This window comes from Ranitomeya imitator, chromosome 4 (assembly GCF_032444005.1).
Source record: "Ranitomeya imitator isolate aRanImi1 chromosome 4, aRanImi1.pri, whole genome shotgun sequence".
Taxonomy (NCBI): Eukaryota; Metazoa; Chordata; class Amphibia; order Anura; family Dendrobatidae; genus Ranitomeya; species Ranitomeya imitator.
Genome location: NC_091285.1, coordinates 285284415 through 285302544, shown reverse-complemented (window position 1 = coordinate 285302544; position 18130 = coordinate 285284415). Strand labels below are relative to the sequence as shown.

General features: G+C 44.2%; 1 protein-coding gene across 1 annotated transcript in view; it reads right to left on the bottom strand.

Annotated features, from left to right (window-relative positions):
* Nucleotides 1-2996: 2996 nt before the first annotated feature.
* USP44 (ubiquitin specific peptidase 44) overlaps nucleotides 2997-18130 on the bottom strand; it is a 37530-nt gene continuing 22396 nt past the window's right edge. Inside the window, exons 3-6 of the mRNA XM_069764711.1 lie at nucleotides 14159-14357; nucleotides 10002-10110; nucleotides 9212-9417; nucleotides 2997-3646 (exon numbers count right to left, since the gene is read on the bottom strand). Of these exons, the coding sequence (XP_069620812.1) occupies nucleotides 3468-3646; nucleotides 9212-9417; nucleotides 10002-10110; nucleotides 14159-14357 (693 nt within the window). The 3' untranslated portion in view covers nucleotides 2997-3467. The remainder of the gene's footprint in view (nucleotides 3647-9211; nucleotides 9418-10001; nucleotides 10111-14158; nucleotides 14358-18130) is intronic.

Below are 18130 nucleotides of genomic sequence, written 5' to 3'. Positions count from 1 at the left end.
TTCCCTTCCAAGCCCTGCCGTGCGCCCAAACAGTGGTTTACCCCCACATATGAGGTATCAGCGTACTCAGGACAAATTGGACAACAACTTTTGTGGTTCAGTTTCTCCTTTTACCATTGGGAAAATAAAAAAATTGTTGCTAAAAGATAATTTTTGTGACTAAAAAGTTAAATGTTCATTTTTTCCTTCCATGTTGCTTCTGCTGCTGTGAAGCACCTGAAGGGTTAATAAACTTCTTGAATGTGGTTTTGAGTACCTTGAGGGGTGCAGTTTTTAGAATGGTGTCACTTTTGGGTATTTTCAGCCATATAGACCCCTCAAACTGACTTCAAATGTGAGGTGGTCCCTAAAAAAAATGGTTTTGTAAATTTCGTTGTAAAAATGAGAAATCGCTGGTCAAATTTTAACCCTTATAACTTCCTAACAAAAAAAAATTTTGTTTCCAAAATTGTGCTGATGTAAAGTAAACATGTGGGAAATGTTATTTATTAACTATTTTGTGTCACATATCTCTCTGGTTTAACAGAATAAAAATTCAAAATGTGAAAATTGCGAAATTTTCAAAATTTTCGCCAAATTTCCGTTTTTATCACAAATAAACACAGAATTTATTGACCTAAATTTACCACTAACATGAAGCCCAATATGTCACGAAAAAACAATCTCAGAACCGCTAGGATCCGTTGAAGCGTTCCTGAGTTATTACCTCATAAAGGGACACTGGTCAGAATTGCAAAAAACGGCAAGGTCTTTAAGGTCAAAATAGGCTGGGTCATGAAGGGGTTAAAAGATGTATTGGCGGTCATTAAGGGGTTAAAAATATTTAAAAAAAAACAAAATAAAAAAAATTGACGAATAAGAAACCAACTTCAGCCTTGTCCTAGATATTCTATTCCAGTGGTGGCGAACCTGGGGCACGGAGAGCCCTTCCTGTGGGCACGTGCAGCACTTCCTCAGCACCAGCAGGTGGTGCTCTGTGCCTGGGGTAGCAGCTCAGTTCAGCGATGCAGTGCGCAGTGTAGACCCCGCATGATTCCCCCTCCAGGCAGGCGTACAGTTGGCAGCCGCAGCTTGGAGCCAAGAGATCCCGGGTGCACTGCAAGCAAAAGAACAGGACCTCCGAGGAGGCTGTGGTGACCACCGAGGCCAAGAAGAACAGCAAGTGCTCGGGGAGATACATTCTGCAGCGCGCACAGAGACAGTGCACTGCTTGGCAGCAACCTGACCTGATCTGCACTGGGGATCCCACTATGGCCCCTCCCTGCCTGGCACTCGGTGCTGCCTGGCACCCCTCTGCTCTCCTCTATCTGTTCTTCCGTCCTCTCTACTCTTTCTTGATTCTGCAATTTACCACTCTCTCTCTCCTCTGCCTCCAGACTGGTGCCTGTACTTTATTCCTGCTCTGTATCTGCAGTCTGCTACCCTGCTCCTGTCTGTGGCTGTATTTTGTTATCCTGCCTCACCCAGCTCCAATACCCCTACTTGGCCTGCTCTCTGTTGCCCCTGCCTCCTCTCAGTTGCCTCATCCTGTTCTCTGCTACCCCTGCCTGCTGTGTTGTCCATGACTGCTCAGACACCCGTCTGTTCTCCGATATCCCTGCCTGTTGCCTCTGCCTACTCTGTTGCCCGTCTCCTCTTTGATTTGCCTGCTTGCTCCCTGTTGCCTCTGCCTGTTTTCCCCCCTGCTTGCTCTCAGATGCTAGTCTGCTTTGTTGCCTTCCTGCTGATATGCCTGCTTGCTCTCTGTTGCCCGTCTGTTCTGATACGCCTGCTTGCTCTCTTACCCCTGCCTGCTCTCTGCATGAGAGGTTTTTGTCTAAAGTAAAACATCAGTATTCTGGGTAAATTCCCGTGTTGGCACTTTGCAATAAGTAAGTGGGTTTTGTATTACATTTTTGGGTACTTGGCCTATAAAAGGTTTGCCATCACTGTTCTATTTGATTCAAGTGCTCTATATCTGTTCTGCACTACCTTTAATACTATTATTACTATGTACTAAATATGCTTATATTTGATCCTGGTAATGATTTATTGGACATCAAAACATTAAATTTGCTGTATCTATAATGTGTCTGATGTGGTCTCTCTCTTCAATCTTTACAATACACATTGTGGCAAAGCTGCGCAAAACTGTTACACAGTGACAGGGTGAGGGTCAGTGAGCGAAGCGTATTTGAACGCAAAAAAGCCACTGCCCGGATGGATACCTAGTTATATACTTTCCATGGACGTGCACTTTCAAATAAAGGAAGATTTATTTTGTACTCTGTGCTATATTTTGTTATACCGCTTCTGAATTGTATGATTCCTTTCAATAAGCACCACCATGGGGGGTGGTAAGGGGAAGAAACGTTTTAATGGGCAATATCTCAGTGTGAATCACAACTACAGCGGTATCCTAGGGCTCATTTTATTAGCTTCAAAATATGGGACCAGAATTGCAATCCAGCCTGACATAGCACAGGTTAAAGTGAGAATAGGGAGTGACAGCCGCAGCTCTCTCTTTAACCCATGATATCTCAATCTGGGTTATGACTTTTTAAAAATGAACCATGGGATGCCCCTTTAGCCATATCTCAGCCTGGATTGTAGCTATCTCATACATCCTTGGCTACAGGGTTGCCAACGTGCAAAGATGTACAAGTCCTGTGCAGGGAAAGCGTTAAAGATCTAAGGATTCAGATAGTTCGAACTGTGACGCCATATGTAGCCCGTGTTCTATGGCTTGACACTATCCTTAATCTGAATAATTGTTAAAACTACCCATGCCATAAATCACAGGCATCATTGAGGTGCAGCAAGAACCATTAGCAAGCTATGGGTGCCGAATTATAGATCAGTAACCTGCCAGTATGCACAAGGCCAAAGCAAAGGTCTGAAACTCACCATCTGAAATAAATATTCTAAAACATTTGCTGTATCTGGATGCAATGCTCGAAAACTGATGAATAACCAGACTGGACTGCAGTGTGTAAGAACAGACAGGTGCACAAGGATTGTAAAAATACAAGGCATGATGTATTAAAATAAAAAGAAGAAATAAGATTTTCTAAAACCAGAAAACGACATTCATGAATCACAAAGTGAACAATGCAGTCTGAGGTATGAATAATAAAACTTACATGAGAACAGTAAAAAAATGACTTTATAGAAAGTTATACATTGCTAATATACAAATGTTAAAATCATTTTATTCTATTTGAGCGCTTAATACCATACAAGACTGTATAAACATTGTACAGGAGAAATATCACATTCTTAAGTTTGTGGTGCCGACACCTTCTGGTATGGTATGGTTTACTGACTTACTGTATGCAATATGTTCAAAAACCTAAAAAAAGAGTCATACAATTGTGTCCGTGCCCACATCACACAGGGCAATGCTTCTCTGCCACGTGACTTGGGGAAAGAAAACACTCAGACTGTAAGCTGCCATTATGTTCAGATTCCAATAGGTATTTATTATCTCAGGATGGTGTGGACGGTGGACTGATCGATGGGGTGCCACGACCTAGAAGCCTATTCGATAAGTGTCCGTTCTCCTGAGTGACTCGCTGGGTGTAGAAGATAATATAAGCTTGAGCCTTGCAGACCTCTTCAACTGAGCAAGTGTGCAACTTTGAGTCATTACAATGCACCCAGAATCCTAATGGAGAAACAGAACATTGTCAAAATTCATCACCGCAAAAAAAAGTTATATAATATACAAATTAATACGGTAATTAATACACATTAAAATAATATTGTTTAATTATGGCCGGGTTAAAAGTGTTTGCACCCTTGAAATTGTTTCATATAATGAAGTATTTTTCCCAGAAAATTATTTCAATTACACAGGTTTTGTTATAAACATGTTTATTTCATTTGTGTGTATTGGAACAACAAACACACACAAAAAAAGGCAAATTTCACACAAAACCCCAAAATGGGCTGGAGAAAATTCTTGGTACCTTTCCCAAATTGTGGGTACACTACTTGGTTTCAAACATGTGATGCTCGTTCAAAATCACCCGTGGCAAGTAACAGGCGTGGGAAATATGAAAATCACACCTGAAACCAGATTAAAAAGGGCAGAAATTGACTCAATCTTTGCATTGTGTGTCTGCGTGTGCCACACTAAGCATTGAAGAACAAAAAGGAAACCAAAAAAAAAAAAAAAAACCTATCTCAGGATTTGAGAACCAAAATTGTTGAAAAATATCATCAATCGCCAGAGATTATGATGTTCCTTTGTCCACCGTGTGGAACATGATAAGGACGTTTACAATCCACTGTAGCTAATCTCTCTGGACATGGGTGGTAGGGAAAAATTGGTGAAAGGTTGCAACGCAGGATAGGCCAGATGGTGGATAAGAAAGAAGCCCCATGGGTCTTTGAGAAGGACAATGACCCAAACATACTTCAAGAAGCATCCAGAAATGGATGGAAAAAGCGCTGGAGAGTCCTGAACTAACCAGTAATGAGTCCGGATCGAAATCCCATTGAGCAGAACCTGTGGAGAGATCTTAATATTGGGAGAAAACACACTTCAAATATCAAATATAAGAGACCTGCAGCAGTTTGCAAAAGAAGAGTGGTCCAAAATTCCAGTTGGGAGGCACAAGAAGTACGTTGATGGTTATAGGGAGAGATTGACTGCAGTTATTTATTGCAAAGGGTGTGCAACCAAAATATTAAGTTGAGGGTGCCAAAGATTTTGTTTGGCCCGTTTGTGTAACATGATGTCCAACTTGCTTTTTTTCCTGTTCCAATACATACAAAGGAAATAAACGTGTATGACAAAACATGTATAACTGAAATAATTTTCTGGGAGAAATACTTGATTTTCTGGAACAATTTTAAGGGTGCCATCACTGTCGGCCATAACGAAGTGTGCGAGTGTGTGTTTATATGCACACAGAAAAACATTCATAATGGTAGCACCAAAATAGGTAAGAGTGTCATCCAGTAAAGGGTGTACAAGTTACCAGAGGACCTCCTTCCCCAATAAAAAGCTGTTCCTTAATTACTGCATATACTCGAATAAAAGCCGAGATTTCCAGCCCATTTTTTTTAGGCTGAAAGTGCCCCTCTCGGCTTATACTCGAGTCATTGTCCCAAGGGGTCGGCGGGGGAGGGGCAGCTGTCAAATCATACTCACCTGCTCGTCTCTGCATGTCCCTGCTTCTCAGGCGTCCGCAGCTCTTCCAGTCTTCAGCGGTCACATGGTACCGCTCATTAAAGTAATGAATATGGATGCGACTCCACTCCCACAGGGGTGGAGCGCATATTCATTACTTTAATGAGCGGTACGATGTGACCGCTGAACATATGAAGAAGCTGCCGGCGCCCGGAGACCATCTGTCAGTGAGAAGCAGGGACTGCACCGGGAGCAGGTGAGCATTACGATATTCACCTGTACCCGTTCCGCCGCCGGACTCCTGTCTTCCGCGTCCTCTGGATGTGACGTTCAGGTCAGAGGGCGCGATGACATGTTTAGTGCGCGCTCTTTGCCTGAACAGTCACTGCAGAGACCCGGAAGACACAGCGGCACCCGGCGGTGGAAAGGGGACAGGTGAATATTGCAATTGCCGGTGTCCTCGCCTGCTCAGGACAAGAAGTGAGTATGTCTTTTTTTTTAGTCGCAGCACCAGCATATGGGGCAAATGTTTCTACGAAGCATCTTATGGGGCCATAATGAACCTTTGTGCAGCATTATATGGGGCATATTTTTGTACGAAGCATCTTATGGGGCCCATTATGAACTTTATGGAGCATTATATGGGGCTCCTGATTCAATATGGATATTCAAAAACACTTAACCTACTGATGTCTCAATTAATTTAACTTTTATTGGTAGCTATTTTTATTTTTGAAATTTACCAGTAGCTGCTGCATTTCCCGCCCTACGTTTATACTTGAGTCATTACGTTTTCCCAGTTTTTTGTGGCATAATTAGGGGTCTCGGCTTATACTCAAGTATATATGGTAAACTTGATGCCAACTGTTCTGTTTTTTGGCCCAAATTTCTATACCAAATTTCATAATGTATTTTCATAGTGCAGCTTAATTTAACCACTAGGGGTGATTAATGTATATTGATATATATATTGCTAATATTAAAATCAATAGTTTTAGAAATGTACAATAAGGTCCCCTCTAATGGTGGCTGCAGGTAACTGCTGTGAAACCCCTATAGTATCTTAGGCCTCATTCAGACTTCTGTGTTTCTTTACTTATCCCCCAAAAAAGTGAGTCCAGTAATGGAATTGTATTTAAAGGGAACCTGTCACCCCGTTTTTTCAGATTGAGCTATAAATACTGTTAAATAGGGTCTGCGCTGTGCGTTACTATAGTGCATGTAGTGTACCCTGATTCCCCACCTATGCTGAGAAATACATTACCAAAGTCGCCGTTTTCTCCTGTCAATCAGGCTGGTCTGGTCCGGTGGGCGTGTTCACAGCGCTCTTTTCTTCCCCAGCTTTCCGTTGGTGGCGTAGTGGTGTGAGCATGTCCAAGTTCCGAATTCCCTGCGCCCACGTGAAGACACAGCGCGCGATCTGCGCTGTCATCCCTTTCATCGGTGGGGGCGGCCATCTTCCTGGGGCCGCGCGTGCGCAGATGGAGTGCTCTGCTGCACGGGGCTTCAGGAAAATGGCCGCGGGATGCCGCGCGTGCGCACAAGAGATCGCGGCGGCCATTTTCCCAAAACCGAGTTTGCATCTCGGCTTTGGGAAAATGGCCGCCACGATCTCTTGTGCGCACGCGCGGCATCCCGCGGCCATTTTCCTGAAGCCCCGTGCAGCAGAGCACTCCATCTGCGCACGCGCGGCCCCAGGAAGATGGTCGCCCCCACTGATGAAAGGGATGACAGCGCAGATCGCGCGCTGTGTCTTCACGTGGGCGCAGGGAATTCGGAACTTGGACATGCGCACACCACTACGCCACCAACGGAAAGATGGGGAAGAAAAGAGCGCTGTGAACACGCCCACCTGACCAGACCAGCCTGATTGACAGGCGAAAACGGCGACTTTGGTAATGTATTTCTCAGCATAGGTGGGGAATCAGGGTACACTACATACACTATAGAAACGCACAGCGCAGGCCCTATTTAACAGTATTTATAGCTCAATCTGAAAAAACGGGGTGACAGGTTCCCTTTAATCAGCCATTTAATAAGCTGTTCGAGCCATTTGTAAAATAAATTATGGCCTTGGTCGAAAATAACAAAAGAAGTTATACTTACAAACATCCTGCCCTTCCCATACTGACACAAAAGTGACATTCACACATTCAGTATTTGTTCAGCATTTTACATCACTATTTACAAGCCAAAACCAGGAGTTGAAAAATAAGACAAAAGTATAATAGAAACATATGCACCACTTCTGAATTTATCACCCACTCCTGGTTTTGGCTTAATGGATAGTGATTGGAAAATACTGACCAAATACTGAACGTGTGAACATGGCCTAACCTGCTCTCTAAACTGCTCCAGTGAGAACATGTGACGAACAATCAGACCGCAGTGGTCAGTAATTAGCTGCGGTCACGTGTCACACCATGTCAGCTCTTCATTCCAGTGTGGAAGAAGGACCAACGAATCAGCAACATGAGAGAACATAGGATCTGTTTGGTGAGTATTATGCTCTATATATATATATATATATATATATATATATATATATATATATATATATATATATATATATATATATATATATATATTCATTCAGACCACAGGAAGCTGTTTGGGGGTTAATCATTAGCGCTGGACAACCCCTTTAAGTGCACCAGAGAACTTGATAAAGACAGGTTTATCTTGCACTGCCATAGAATTTCCGGCCCCCTGGGCATTGTGAACTACTAAAGGTACCGTCACACTGAACGATATCGCTAGCGATCCGTGACGTTGCAGCGTCCTGGCTAGCGATATCGTTCAGTTTGACAGGCAGCAGCGATCAGGATCCTGCTGTGATGTCGTTGGTCGCTGCAGAAAGTCCAGCACTTTATTTCATCGCTGGACTCCCTGCAGACATCGCTGAATCGGCGTGTGTGACGCCGATTCAGCGATGTCTTCACTGGTAACCAGGGTAAACATCGGGTTACTAAGCGCAGCGCCGCGCTTAGTATCCCGATGTTTACCCTGGTTACCAGCGTAAAAGTTAAAAAAAACAAACACTACATACTTACCTTCCGCTGTCTGTCCTCGGCGCTGTGCTTTCCTGCACTGGCTGTGAGCGCCGGCCAGCCGGAAAGTACAGCGGTGACGTCACCGCTCTGCTTTCCGGCCGCTGTGCTCACAGTCAGTGCAGGAAAGCACAGCGCCGGGTTACCGGCATCGTTAGTCGCTGGAGAGCTGTGTGACAGCTCTCCAGCGACCAAACAGCGACGCTGCAGCGATCGACATCGTTGTCGGTATCGCTGCAGCGTCGCTGAGTGTGAAGGTACCTTAAGTCCAAGTAAAATTTACTAGAGATCCAAGAAAATTATTTTCTTGCTTTTCTATACCTGACCCTAATGGCCTGGAACCTCTTACTCCAGAATTTTGCGTAGATTAACTAGTAAGAGTATGAGGAAATGTTATAGTGCTCATGCAAACCCAGGGTTTGACCTAGGAAATAGCCACTGATTTGGACTATTAAAATTTTACCATGTGGAACTCTAAGACCATGCTGTAATAAGGTAGAACACTAACTATAGAAACTAGACTACTGAGGTTACAGATCAAAGAGGACCGGTCACCAGGTCAAGATGCCAGTTTTTCCTTTTATTTCATTCCCGCACTCCATTATTTCATAAATCCACCATACGATTCCAGATATACAGGTCTTTTTATTTACTGCAAATTTTCTAGATCTTTACATAAAAAAGCCCCCCAAAAAAATCTGGAATCGTATGGCAGATTTAAAACTAAAAAAAAAAAATGTGAATATTCAGGAGCAGTGAGTATAAAACTGGATGGTATTGACCTTCTGACAGGTCCTATTTGATGAGCAAAGATACAGTTACCAAAGTGCCTGCATCATTGTAACAATGTATGGTTTGCCAGTTTACAATAACAGAGAGATCATAACATGGACACACTTGTTTTTCGAAAGCCACGCCTTAAAGTTAGAAATATATACTGGCTCTCCCTCAGGAAGACTTGAAATCTGACAGTTATGAAAGCAATCACATCAGTGGGTTTATTGCCGAAATTTCTGCGATTGAAAATCAGCACACTCATTACCTCCTTCTGGGTTATAGCAGAAGGCCGTATAATGCCCAGAACCAAATCCCTTTCCATGATGCATCACTACGGCCGACAAATCATAGATAAAAGAATCCGGTTTCAGGATTGTAGTAGATTCTCTACAGCAATATGGCTCCATGTTTAGCATCTGACCAAATTGAACATGCACCCCGATTTTCTCCCGATGATTGCGACCAGACCACCTAAGGAGGGGGAAAAAAAAAAAGCTTAATGTCATTTCAGCTGTTCTTCATGCACAGCATTTTCTATGACATGAATGACCTACCTCTTCCGACAAGCCTACAACCTGCAGTAACCACCGATACATTAAACCACTGCACGACCAGCTCTATCCTCACCTACTGTATCCTCACCCACCCCTTGTAGATTGGGAGCCCTCGCGGGCAGGGTCCTCTCTCCTCCTGTACCAGTTGTGACTTGTATTGTTAAGATTACTGTACTTGTTTTTATTATGTATACCCCTCCTCACATGTAAAGCGCCATGGAATAAATGGCGCTGTAATAATAAATACTAATAAATAACTAAAAATATTGGGCCTCATTTATCAAGACAACCAATCAGAGCTCGGCTTTAAATTTCTTAAACTGCTCTGATAAAAGTTGCACTGTGATTGGCTGTGATGGGCAATATGACTTTTGATAAATCTATGCAACTCTGCAATGGTGTGTGGCTAAAGAATAAAATAAGAACAGACTGACTACTTGGCTGAGGACCAAGGTAGTAACACTTATGACAATCAATATCACACACAATATTGTTCCTCACCTGAACCTCTTGAGATGCAGTCTCAGAACTTGAGGTAGGCCACACACCATCAGTTGCTTCTGGGCTTCTGTAAGGACAACTGGCTTTGATGAAAATTTCCTGCGTTTTGCTGAAAATTACAAAAAAAAAAATTGTTCAAGTTATCTTCATCTAAATACCACTTAATTCCTGCAAAATGTGAACTGGGCTACAAAAAAAAAAAAAAAAACTATGTTTTTTTACCCCCTCCCGTTCGTGGGTGTCACTAATAGGCTGTAAGCCAGACACTGTGCACTGTGACCAGTGCCCGATACAAGTCTTTTATGTGTGCAATTTTCATAGTAAGCGATCATCCCCTCCATGAATTGGTAGGTTATGAGTGGTTGTCTCATCAGTATTTTGCACCTCTGTTGCCGCCATCTTTATTATATGGATTTGCTTCATTAGTCCGGAGACCAGGTAAATACGGCTGCCTTTTTATTGCCGTGTTAATAAAAAGCCACTATAAAACCCTAATCCTCTATTGACATTTAGTGGTCAGAAGCTATAAAACGGCATTAAAAGATCTGTCTCAAACTTTCTTTTCAGTAGCGCACTGCTCCTCTGCCTCCTGGCTTCCTGTTTGCCAGGTTCAGAGCAGTGCTTACAAGCTCTATTGCAGTGTTTCTCAACTCCAGTCCTCAAGACCCCCCAACAGGTCAAGTTTTCAGGATTTCCTTACTATTGCACAGATGATGGAACTATTGCTGGAGCAGGTAATGAAATTATCACCTGTGCAATACTAAGGAAATCCTGAAAACTTGACCTGTTGGTGGGTCCTGAGGACTGGAGTTGAGAAACACTGCTCTATCGGAAGCGCTTGTAAACACTGCACATGTTCAGCCAGTAACCTAGGCAACAAGCTGTATACAATAAAAATCTAAAGGCATGGAGACAGCGTATGACGTCACATACACGGTTCCCCTTCCTCAGGGGACACCCTAAAGAAGGGCAAACGTGTATTCCCTGAAATGTGTCAGTTTGCTTTTTGGTCCTCTGGACACTCCATATATTTGTGACATCACACGCGGTCTCCAAGCATTGCCGGTCATATTCTTCCAGCCGGGTAACCAGGGACGCTACCAACTGGAGCGCTCCTGGCTCTACACATGCCTACCCCTATTCACACTGCAACAGAGCTAAACTATGCCTTCGCGGACTGCGGCAACAGACCAGCACTCAAGGCTTCACAGCATTACACCGGAACGGTGCAACAGCAGGGTAGGTTACATGCCACACAGGCTATATTGATTATCCTACCTGCTGCCTTTCTCTGCATTTTATCATTAACAATTGATATACAACTCATGCAATTGTGAAGACCTAAAACCACCAGTATTTATTTTGGATTTGAATACTGATTTTGATGCCATATTTTAATTTCACTAGTTTTTGGGACGGAGATTTACCATTCAGGATTGCATTTATTACTTTTTTCCATTAGGTATCCATTTGTACTAGATTTTTAAATTCTGTCCAATTACCAGTTATAGAGTACAGCTACTGAATTTTCACTCTGTTGGGGGGGGGGGGGGGGGGATATTCATTTATATCAAGAATATATTGGTCACTAAGAGGTATAAAAAAAACCCAAAACTGCTAAAAACACAGAATACTACGTGTAACAGCAAGAATAAAATAAAGGAATAAATTATCCACTTCTGACTAGGCGACAGGTCTTCTGTGATGTTTTGATTAGCAAGGAGCTGACCCTGTCAGTCAAGTATACGACAGAATGGAGGTGCCGCAGCTCTTCTCCATGTACTGTGCCCCTCACGGTTTACCAGGGGTCAGACCACTAAGGGGGCACCCAGCTGCTATCACTGGATGCAGAAACCCAAGTATAGTTTGTGGAGTCTTTTGCACCCCTACAATCTTCACCTTAAATTGAACAAACGCCAACAAGATGAAAGATGACAACACAAGTAGAGATTATTGTCTGATTTCTATTTAAGTGACCAATGACCTTCTGACAGTAAAACGTAACGGTGACCACTCTCTGCAGCTTTCGACACTGTTGACCACCCTCTCCTACTCTCTAGGCTCCAGTCACTAGGCATTAAAGGGAACCTGTCACCCCAAAAATCGCGGGTGAGGTAAGCCCACCGGCATCAGGGGCTTATCTGCAGCATTCTGTAATGCTGTAGATAAGCCCCCGATGTTACATGAAAAAGGAGAAAAAGACGTTATATTATACTCACCCAGGGGCGGTCCCGCTGCTGGTCAGGTCGGATGGGCGTCTCTGGTCCGCTCCGGCGCCTCCCATCTTCATTACAAGACGTCTTCTTCTGATCTTCAGCCACGGCTCCGGCGCAGGCGTACTTTGCTCTGCCCTGTTGAGGGCAGACAAAGTACTGCAGTGCGCAGGCGCCAGGCCTCTGACCTTTCCGGCGCCTGCGCACTGCAGTACTATCCTCTGCCCTCAAGAGGGCAGAGCAAAGTACGCCTGTGCCGGAGCCGTGGATGAAGATCAGAAGAGGACGTCTTGTAATGAAGATGGGAGGCGCCGCAGTGGACCGGAGACGCCCATCCGACCTGACCATCAGCGGGACCGCCCCTGGGTGAGTATCATATAACGTCTTTTTCTCCTTTTTCAGGTAACATCGGGGGCTTATCTACAGCATTACAGAATGCTGCAGATAAGCCCCTGATGCCGGTGGGCTTACCTCACCCGCGATTTTCGGGGTGACAGGTTCCCTTCAAGGACACTGCTCTCTCCTGGTTCTCCTCCTACCTTTCTGACCGCTCCTTCAGTGTTCTGTTCTCTGGCTCCACTTCATCCCCTCTTCCTCTCACTGTCGGGGTACCTCAGGGCTCAGTCCTTGGCCCCCTTCTCTTCTCCCTCTACACGGCCCCAATTGGACAGACCATCAGCAGATTTGGCTTTCAGTACCATCTTTATGCTGATGACACACAACTATACACGTCATCCCCTGACCTTACCCCCGCTGTACTACAGAACGCCACTGACTGTCTGTCTGCAGTCTCTGACATGATGTCCGCTCTCTATCTGAAACTCAACCTCTCCAAAACTGAACTACTTCTGCTCCCGCCATCTACTAACCTCCCTAAATCTGACATTTCCCTCTCCGTGGGTGGCCCAATAATAACGCCGCGGCAGCAGGCACGCTGTCTGGGTGTTATGTTTGACTCCGATCTCTCCTTCACCTCCCATATATAATCTCTTGCCCGCTCGTGCCGCTAAAGAACATCTCTAGAATCCGCCCTTTTCTCACCATGGAAACAACAAAAACCCTTACTGTCGCCCTGATCCACTCCCACCTGGACTACTGTAACGCTCTACTAATTGGCCTCCCCCTTACTCGACTCTCCCCTCTCCAGTCTATCCTTAATGCAGCAGCCAGGGTCGTCCATCTGGCTAGTCATTACTCAGATGCATCCGCTCTTCGCCAGTCATTACACTGGCTGCCCATTCATTACAGGATACAATTCAAAGTACTTGTTCTCACCCACAAAGCTCTCCACAGTGCGGCACCCCCTTACATCTCCTCCCTCGTTTCTGTCTATCGGCCTAACCGACCGCTGCGCTCTGCAAATGACTTTCGACTAACCTCTGCACTAATCCGTACCTCCCACTCCCGACTCCAAGACTTCTCCCGCACTGCGCCAATCCTCTGGAATGCCCTACCCCAAGATATTAGGACCATCCACAATTTGCATAGTTTTAGGCGCTCGCTCAAAACACATTTGCCAATCACATTCAGTAATCAAAGTCATGTTATGTTTGTGTGTGTGTAGCCCATTCACTATCTCCATCTATCCCCCACCCCCTGAAGATGGCTGGACCATCATTCTAAACACACACCTGTACTTTGTATCTCCTCCACCTCATTGCAGATTGTAAGCTCTCACGAGCAGGGTCGTTTTATTTCGCTTTAATTATTGTATTGTTAACGTTGTTACTTATGACTGTTGTGTTTGAAACTGTTAAACTGTAAAGCGCTGCGGAATATGTTGGCGCTATATAAAGATTATTATTATTAGTAGTATTTTAGGGGCATTTACAGATTTATAACAAATATATGTAATGCAGAAGAAAAAAAATATATATATAAAGCAGATCATGTATCATTATTCCTGGGGTTAGATCCTTGTGAATACATACTGCATCTACTCACTGTTGCACTCGTCACAGGCGTAGATTTTTCCTTCTAGTGCCTCAGTCTCTGTGAACTTAGCCAGCATCTCGGTCAGAAGGCAAGGTCGCTGGGAGGCCGTCTCCTTGCCATTGCAGTGATACCTCTCAGGGAACTCCAGTGACAAGTCCCAGAAGGGCTCTATGGTATTAGACTTATTATCACAGGCAAGACAGGTGACCTGTTAAATAAATACACAGACCTTTGTTCAGTGAAGCACAGAGACGCGGAGTGTGGCATGTGACAACCTACAAAAGGCAGTGGATTATGTGAGTGGATGCAACTGAAGAGAAGAACAAATATTTCAAACCTTCCCCCTCCAATGACAGATTTTAGTTCCCAAATCTAGAACACAGACTAATGCCAGTGGGTTAAGGCCATGTTCACACAGTGCGTTTTTTACCGCGGAACCGCGGCGGTTTTGCCGCTGCGGTTCCGCAGCTGTTTTCCATGCAGGGTACAGTACACTGTACCCTATGGAAAACAGGACACACTGTGCACATGGTCCGGAAATTGTAAAAAAAAAGCCGCGCTGAATAGCTCCCGGAAAAAAGAAGGAGCATGTCAATTCTTCTTCCTGAACCGCAGCGGTTCTGCACCCATAGACCTCCATTGTGAGGTCAAAATCGCAGTAAAACCCGCAGATCAAAAATATATCTGCGGGTTTTACTGCGATTTGATGTGCAGAACCGCTGCAGCAGGAAGTGCGGGGGAGCGGGCGGAAGTGCGTGGGCGGAGTGTGGCTGCCCCCCCGTGCTCCGATCCCGCCCCCCCGTGCTCCGATGCCCCCCCCCCAGTGCTCCGATGCCCCCCCCCCCCGTGCCCTAATCTCCCCCCCTTATACTTACCCGGCGTCCCGGTGTCCGTCCGGCCGTCTTCTCCCTGGGCGCCGCCATCTTGCAAAATGGCGGGCGCATGCGCAGTGCGCCCGCCGAATCTGCCGGCCGGCAGATTCGCTCCAAAGTGCATTTTGATCACTGAGATATAACCTATCTCAGTGATCAAAATAAAAAAATAGTAAATGACACCCCCCCCCACTTTGTCACCCCCATTGGTAGGGACAATAAAAAAATTAAGAATTTTTTTTTTTTTTTTTTCACTAAGGTTAGAATAGGGTTAGGGTTAGGGGTAGGGTTAGGGGTAGGGTTAGGGTTAGGGGTAGGGTTAGGGGTAGGGTTAGGGGTAGGGTTAGGGGTAGGGGTAGGGAATTTTCAGCCATTTTAGCCCTAAAAAGCTTCCTAGGAAACACACAGTAAAAAAAGGATAAAAAAACGCATCAAAAAACGCATCAAAAAACGCATCAAAAAACGCATCAAAAAAGGACAAAAAAAGGACCTGCGTTTTCTGCCAAGAGCTGCAGTTTTTTAAAAAAACTGTCCTGAAAAAAAAAGGATGGAAATCCTGAACGTGTGAACATACCCTAATTGTGATCAGCGGCAAATTCTCCTTGAGTTCCCAAGATATCATCATTATAGTAGGGGGAAGATGACAAGGGGCTGTCAAGTCATCTCAGGAGCGGTTTATCAGATACAATATAATAGCAGTGGACAAGGTGTCCATAAAACAGACTGCCAGCAGGCCTTGGGAAAAGAAAAGTCCCAACATAAGTATAAGTTTGGATTATTACTCAGTTTACACTGGGTTATTGCTGGAAGCGGAGCTCAAACCATTGCAAAACAGATGTGGTTTATCAGGCGGGAGCGTTACTAACAACCTCAAGCCAGAAATGGGGAAAATTTTTAAGCATAGATTTCATTTTCAGGATTTAGAACAGTACAAGATGTGTCAAATTGTTAAAGGAGGCATTCCCCCACACTCCTTATAAACTTCATGCAATGTAATCCAAGGTCTCTCGTATAGTTATTATTACACCACAGAAGGTAAAATCTCAGGAAACCAATGTTTTGGAGCAAGAGTCAGCAATTCGTTATCCCAAGGGGCTACATGAAAGACAGACTATTGTCTGGGGCCAAACCAATAGGATGAAATTAATTCAGCTCAATATGCATATTATCAGATTACTTTATATTAATGTTATCACTTAATATTGGGCAGCAGCAGTATATGAGTAGCTGTACTGCTACTACATGTTACTATAGGGCTCAGTGTAACATGTATTCCCACCAGTAGCAGCCAATCATAACCATATAATTTACTGCTTTCTATAAGATTTATACTGCTCCTGTTATTCAGCCCTTGAAGTTAGATTAAAAGCTCCATACGCTGTATGACGGCCCCCCACAGCCACCCCACGTGGTATGACAGCCTCCCACAGCCACCTCAACATAGTATGATGGTCCCCCACATGGTATGATAGTCCTCAATGCCCCCACAACAGGGATGGACAGGAACAGAGAGATTTACCAACCTTCTGTTCTGTCTGCTGCTGTAATACATTTAGTAGGAACAGGGCACCCAATTTCACACTGATGTGACCCAAGAAGCGATGTTCATGACGGTGTGGTATATTCACTAATTACAGCCATTTAATTTCAGTGAAGTCACTATGGAACCAATAGGGAATCAGTGGCAGCGATCCTCACTGTGTGAATTGCATAGTATAACTCTCAATGAAATATATACAATATTGCGCTTACATATAAGGCCTCATTCAAACATGATTTTACACACAAAAAAAAAAAACGGTCCAAGTATTTTGGACCAGAGTCATCTGTGTATAGCCAGTGCTTTAGCTTTTGCCATTATTGTTTCATCAGTGATTTTCAGGCATATAAGGGTACGTTCAGACTAGCGTTGTGCTAGTGTGCGTCGGCGCCGCGGTGACGCACGCGTCATGCGCCCCTATGTTTAACATGGGGGACGCATGCGTTTTTGCTTGTTGCGTTTTGCGACAAATGCGTCTTTTATGCCGCAAGCGTCGGACCAAGAAAACGCATTTTTCTTGCGTCCGATTTTCGGCAAAAAACGACGCACGCGTCGCAAAACGCAGCGTTTTTGCGTGCGTTTTGCCGCGTTTTTCGGCGCGTTGTGCGTCGCCGTCGCAGCGGCGCACAACGCTAGTCTGAACGTAGCCTTAAATAACCAAAAAGTTTCTACGGTCCATTACACTGTTAATCACAGACGGCACACAAACTTTCGTGGACCTATAGACTTATATAGGCAATTTTGATCCTTGACTTTAATCAAAAATGTTAATGATTATTTTGCAAACAGTTCCATAGATTTTAATACATGTCCATGCTCTGTGAAAATCACAGACAGAAAACGCATGCGACTCATGGACATCTGAATAAAGCCTAAAGTTATCCTGCCAACTTTTGTTGATGTCCTGGTTTAGACATTCAAATTATGTAATTGACAGGAGGCACATTCAATAAACATGAAGTAAGAAAGCTCCTCAAATACCATGGTCTATCCAGAGAAGACGGTCACCAGAATCCTGACGAAGCCCGGTTCGCCGGGCGATACGCGTGGGATATTTTGCTTGCACCAGGTTGTATGCTCATTTAGATTTGGCTATGAGCTTATTCTGTGCCGTTCTTATGGCGGATCGTTTCTATCTCATGTCCTGCCTATAATCAGGATTTTGGTCACCACTCCGGCTATGGCTGTTTACTTGTGGGGATGTGTTGATTTTTCTTTTGTTTCCCCTTCTTGACCCTTACAAGTGGGTGGTTAGTCCTGTTATAGTCACATGGGATATTGCAATATGAGCCAGTTAGGATAGGCATTTGTGTTTACCTCATTATATACAACCTGTCATGTATTGTTTTTGGTGTTTTTTAAGTATGTTTTAATTGTTGGTGTGTTTTTGATGTGTTAATAAATTATATTATTCTCTATATATTTGTTATTATTTGGGTGGTGTGCATGTGGTGCAGTGATGCTTTTCTCTATATATATTTTTTCTGGTCACCAGAATCCTTTCTACATTGCATCCAAACACCGAGTATTCATCCAGCAGCATTTCCAGAGGAACATCTGAGGTTCAGA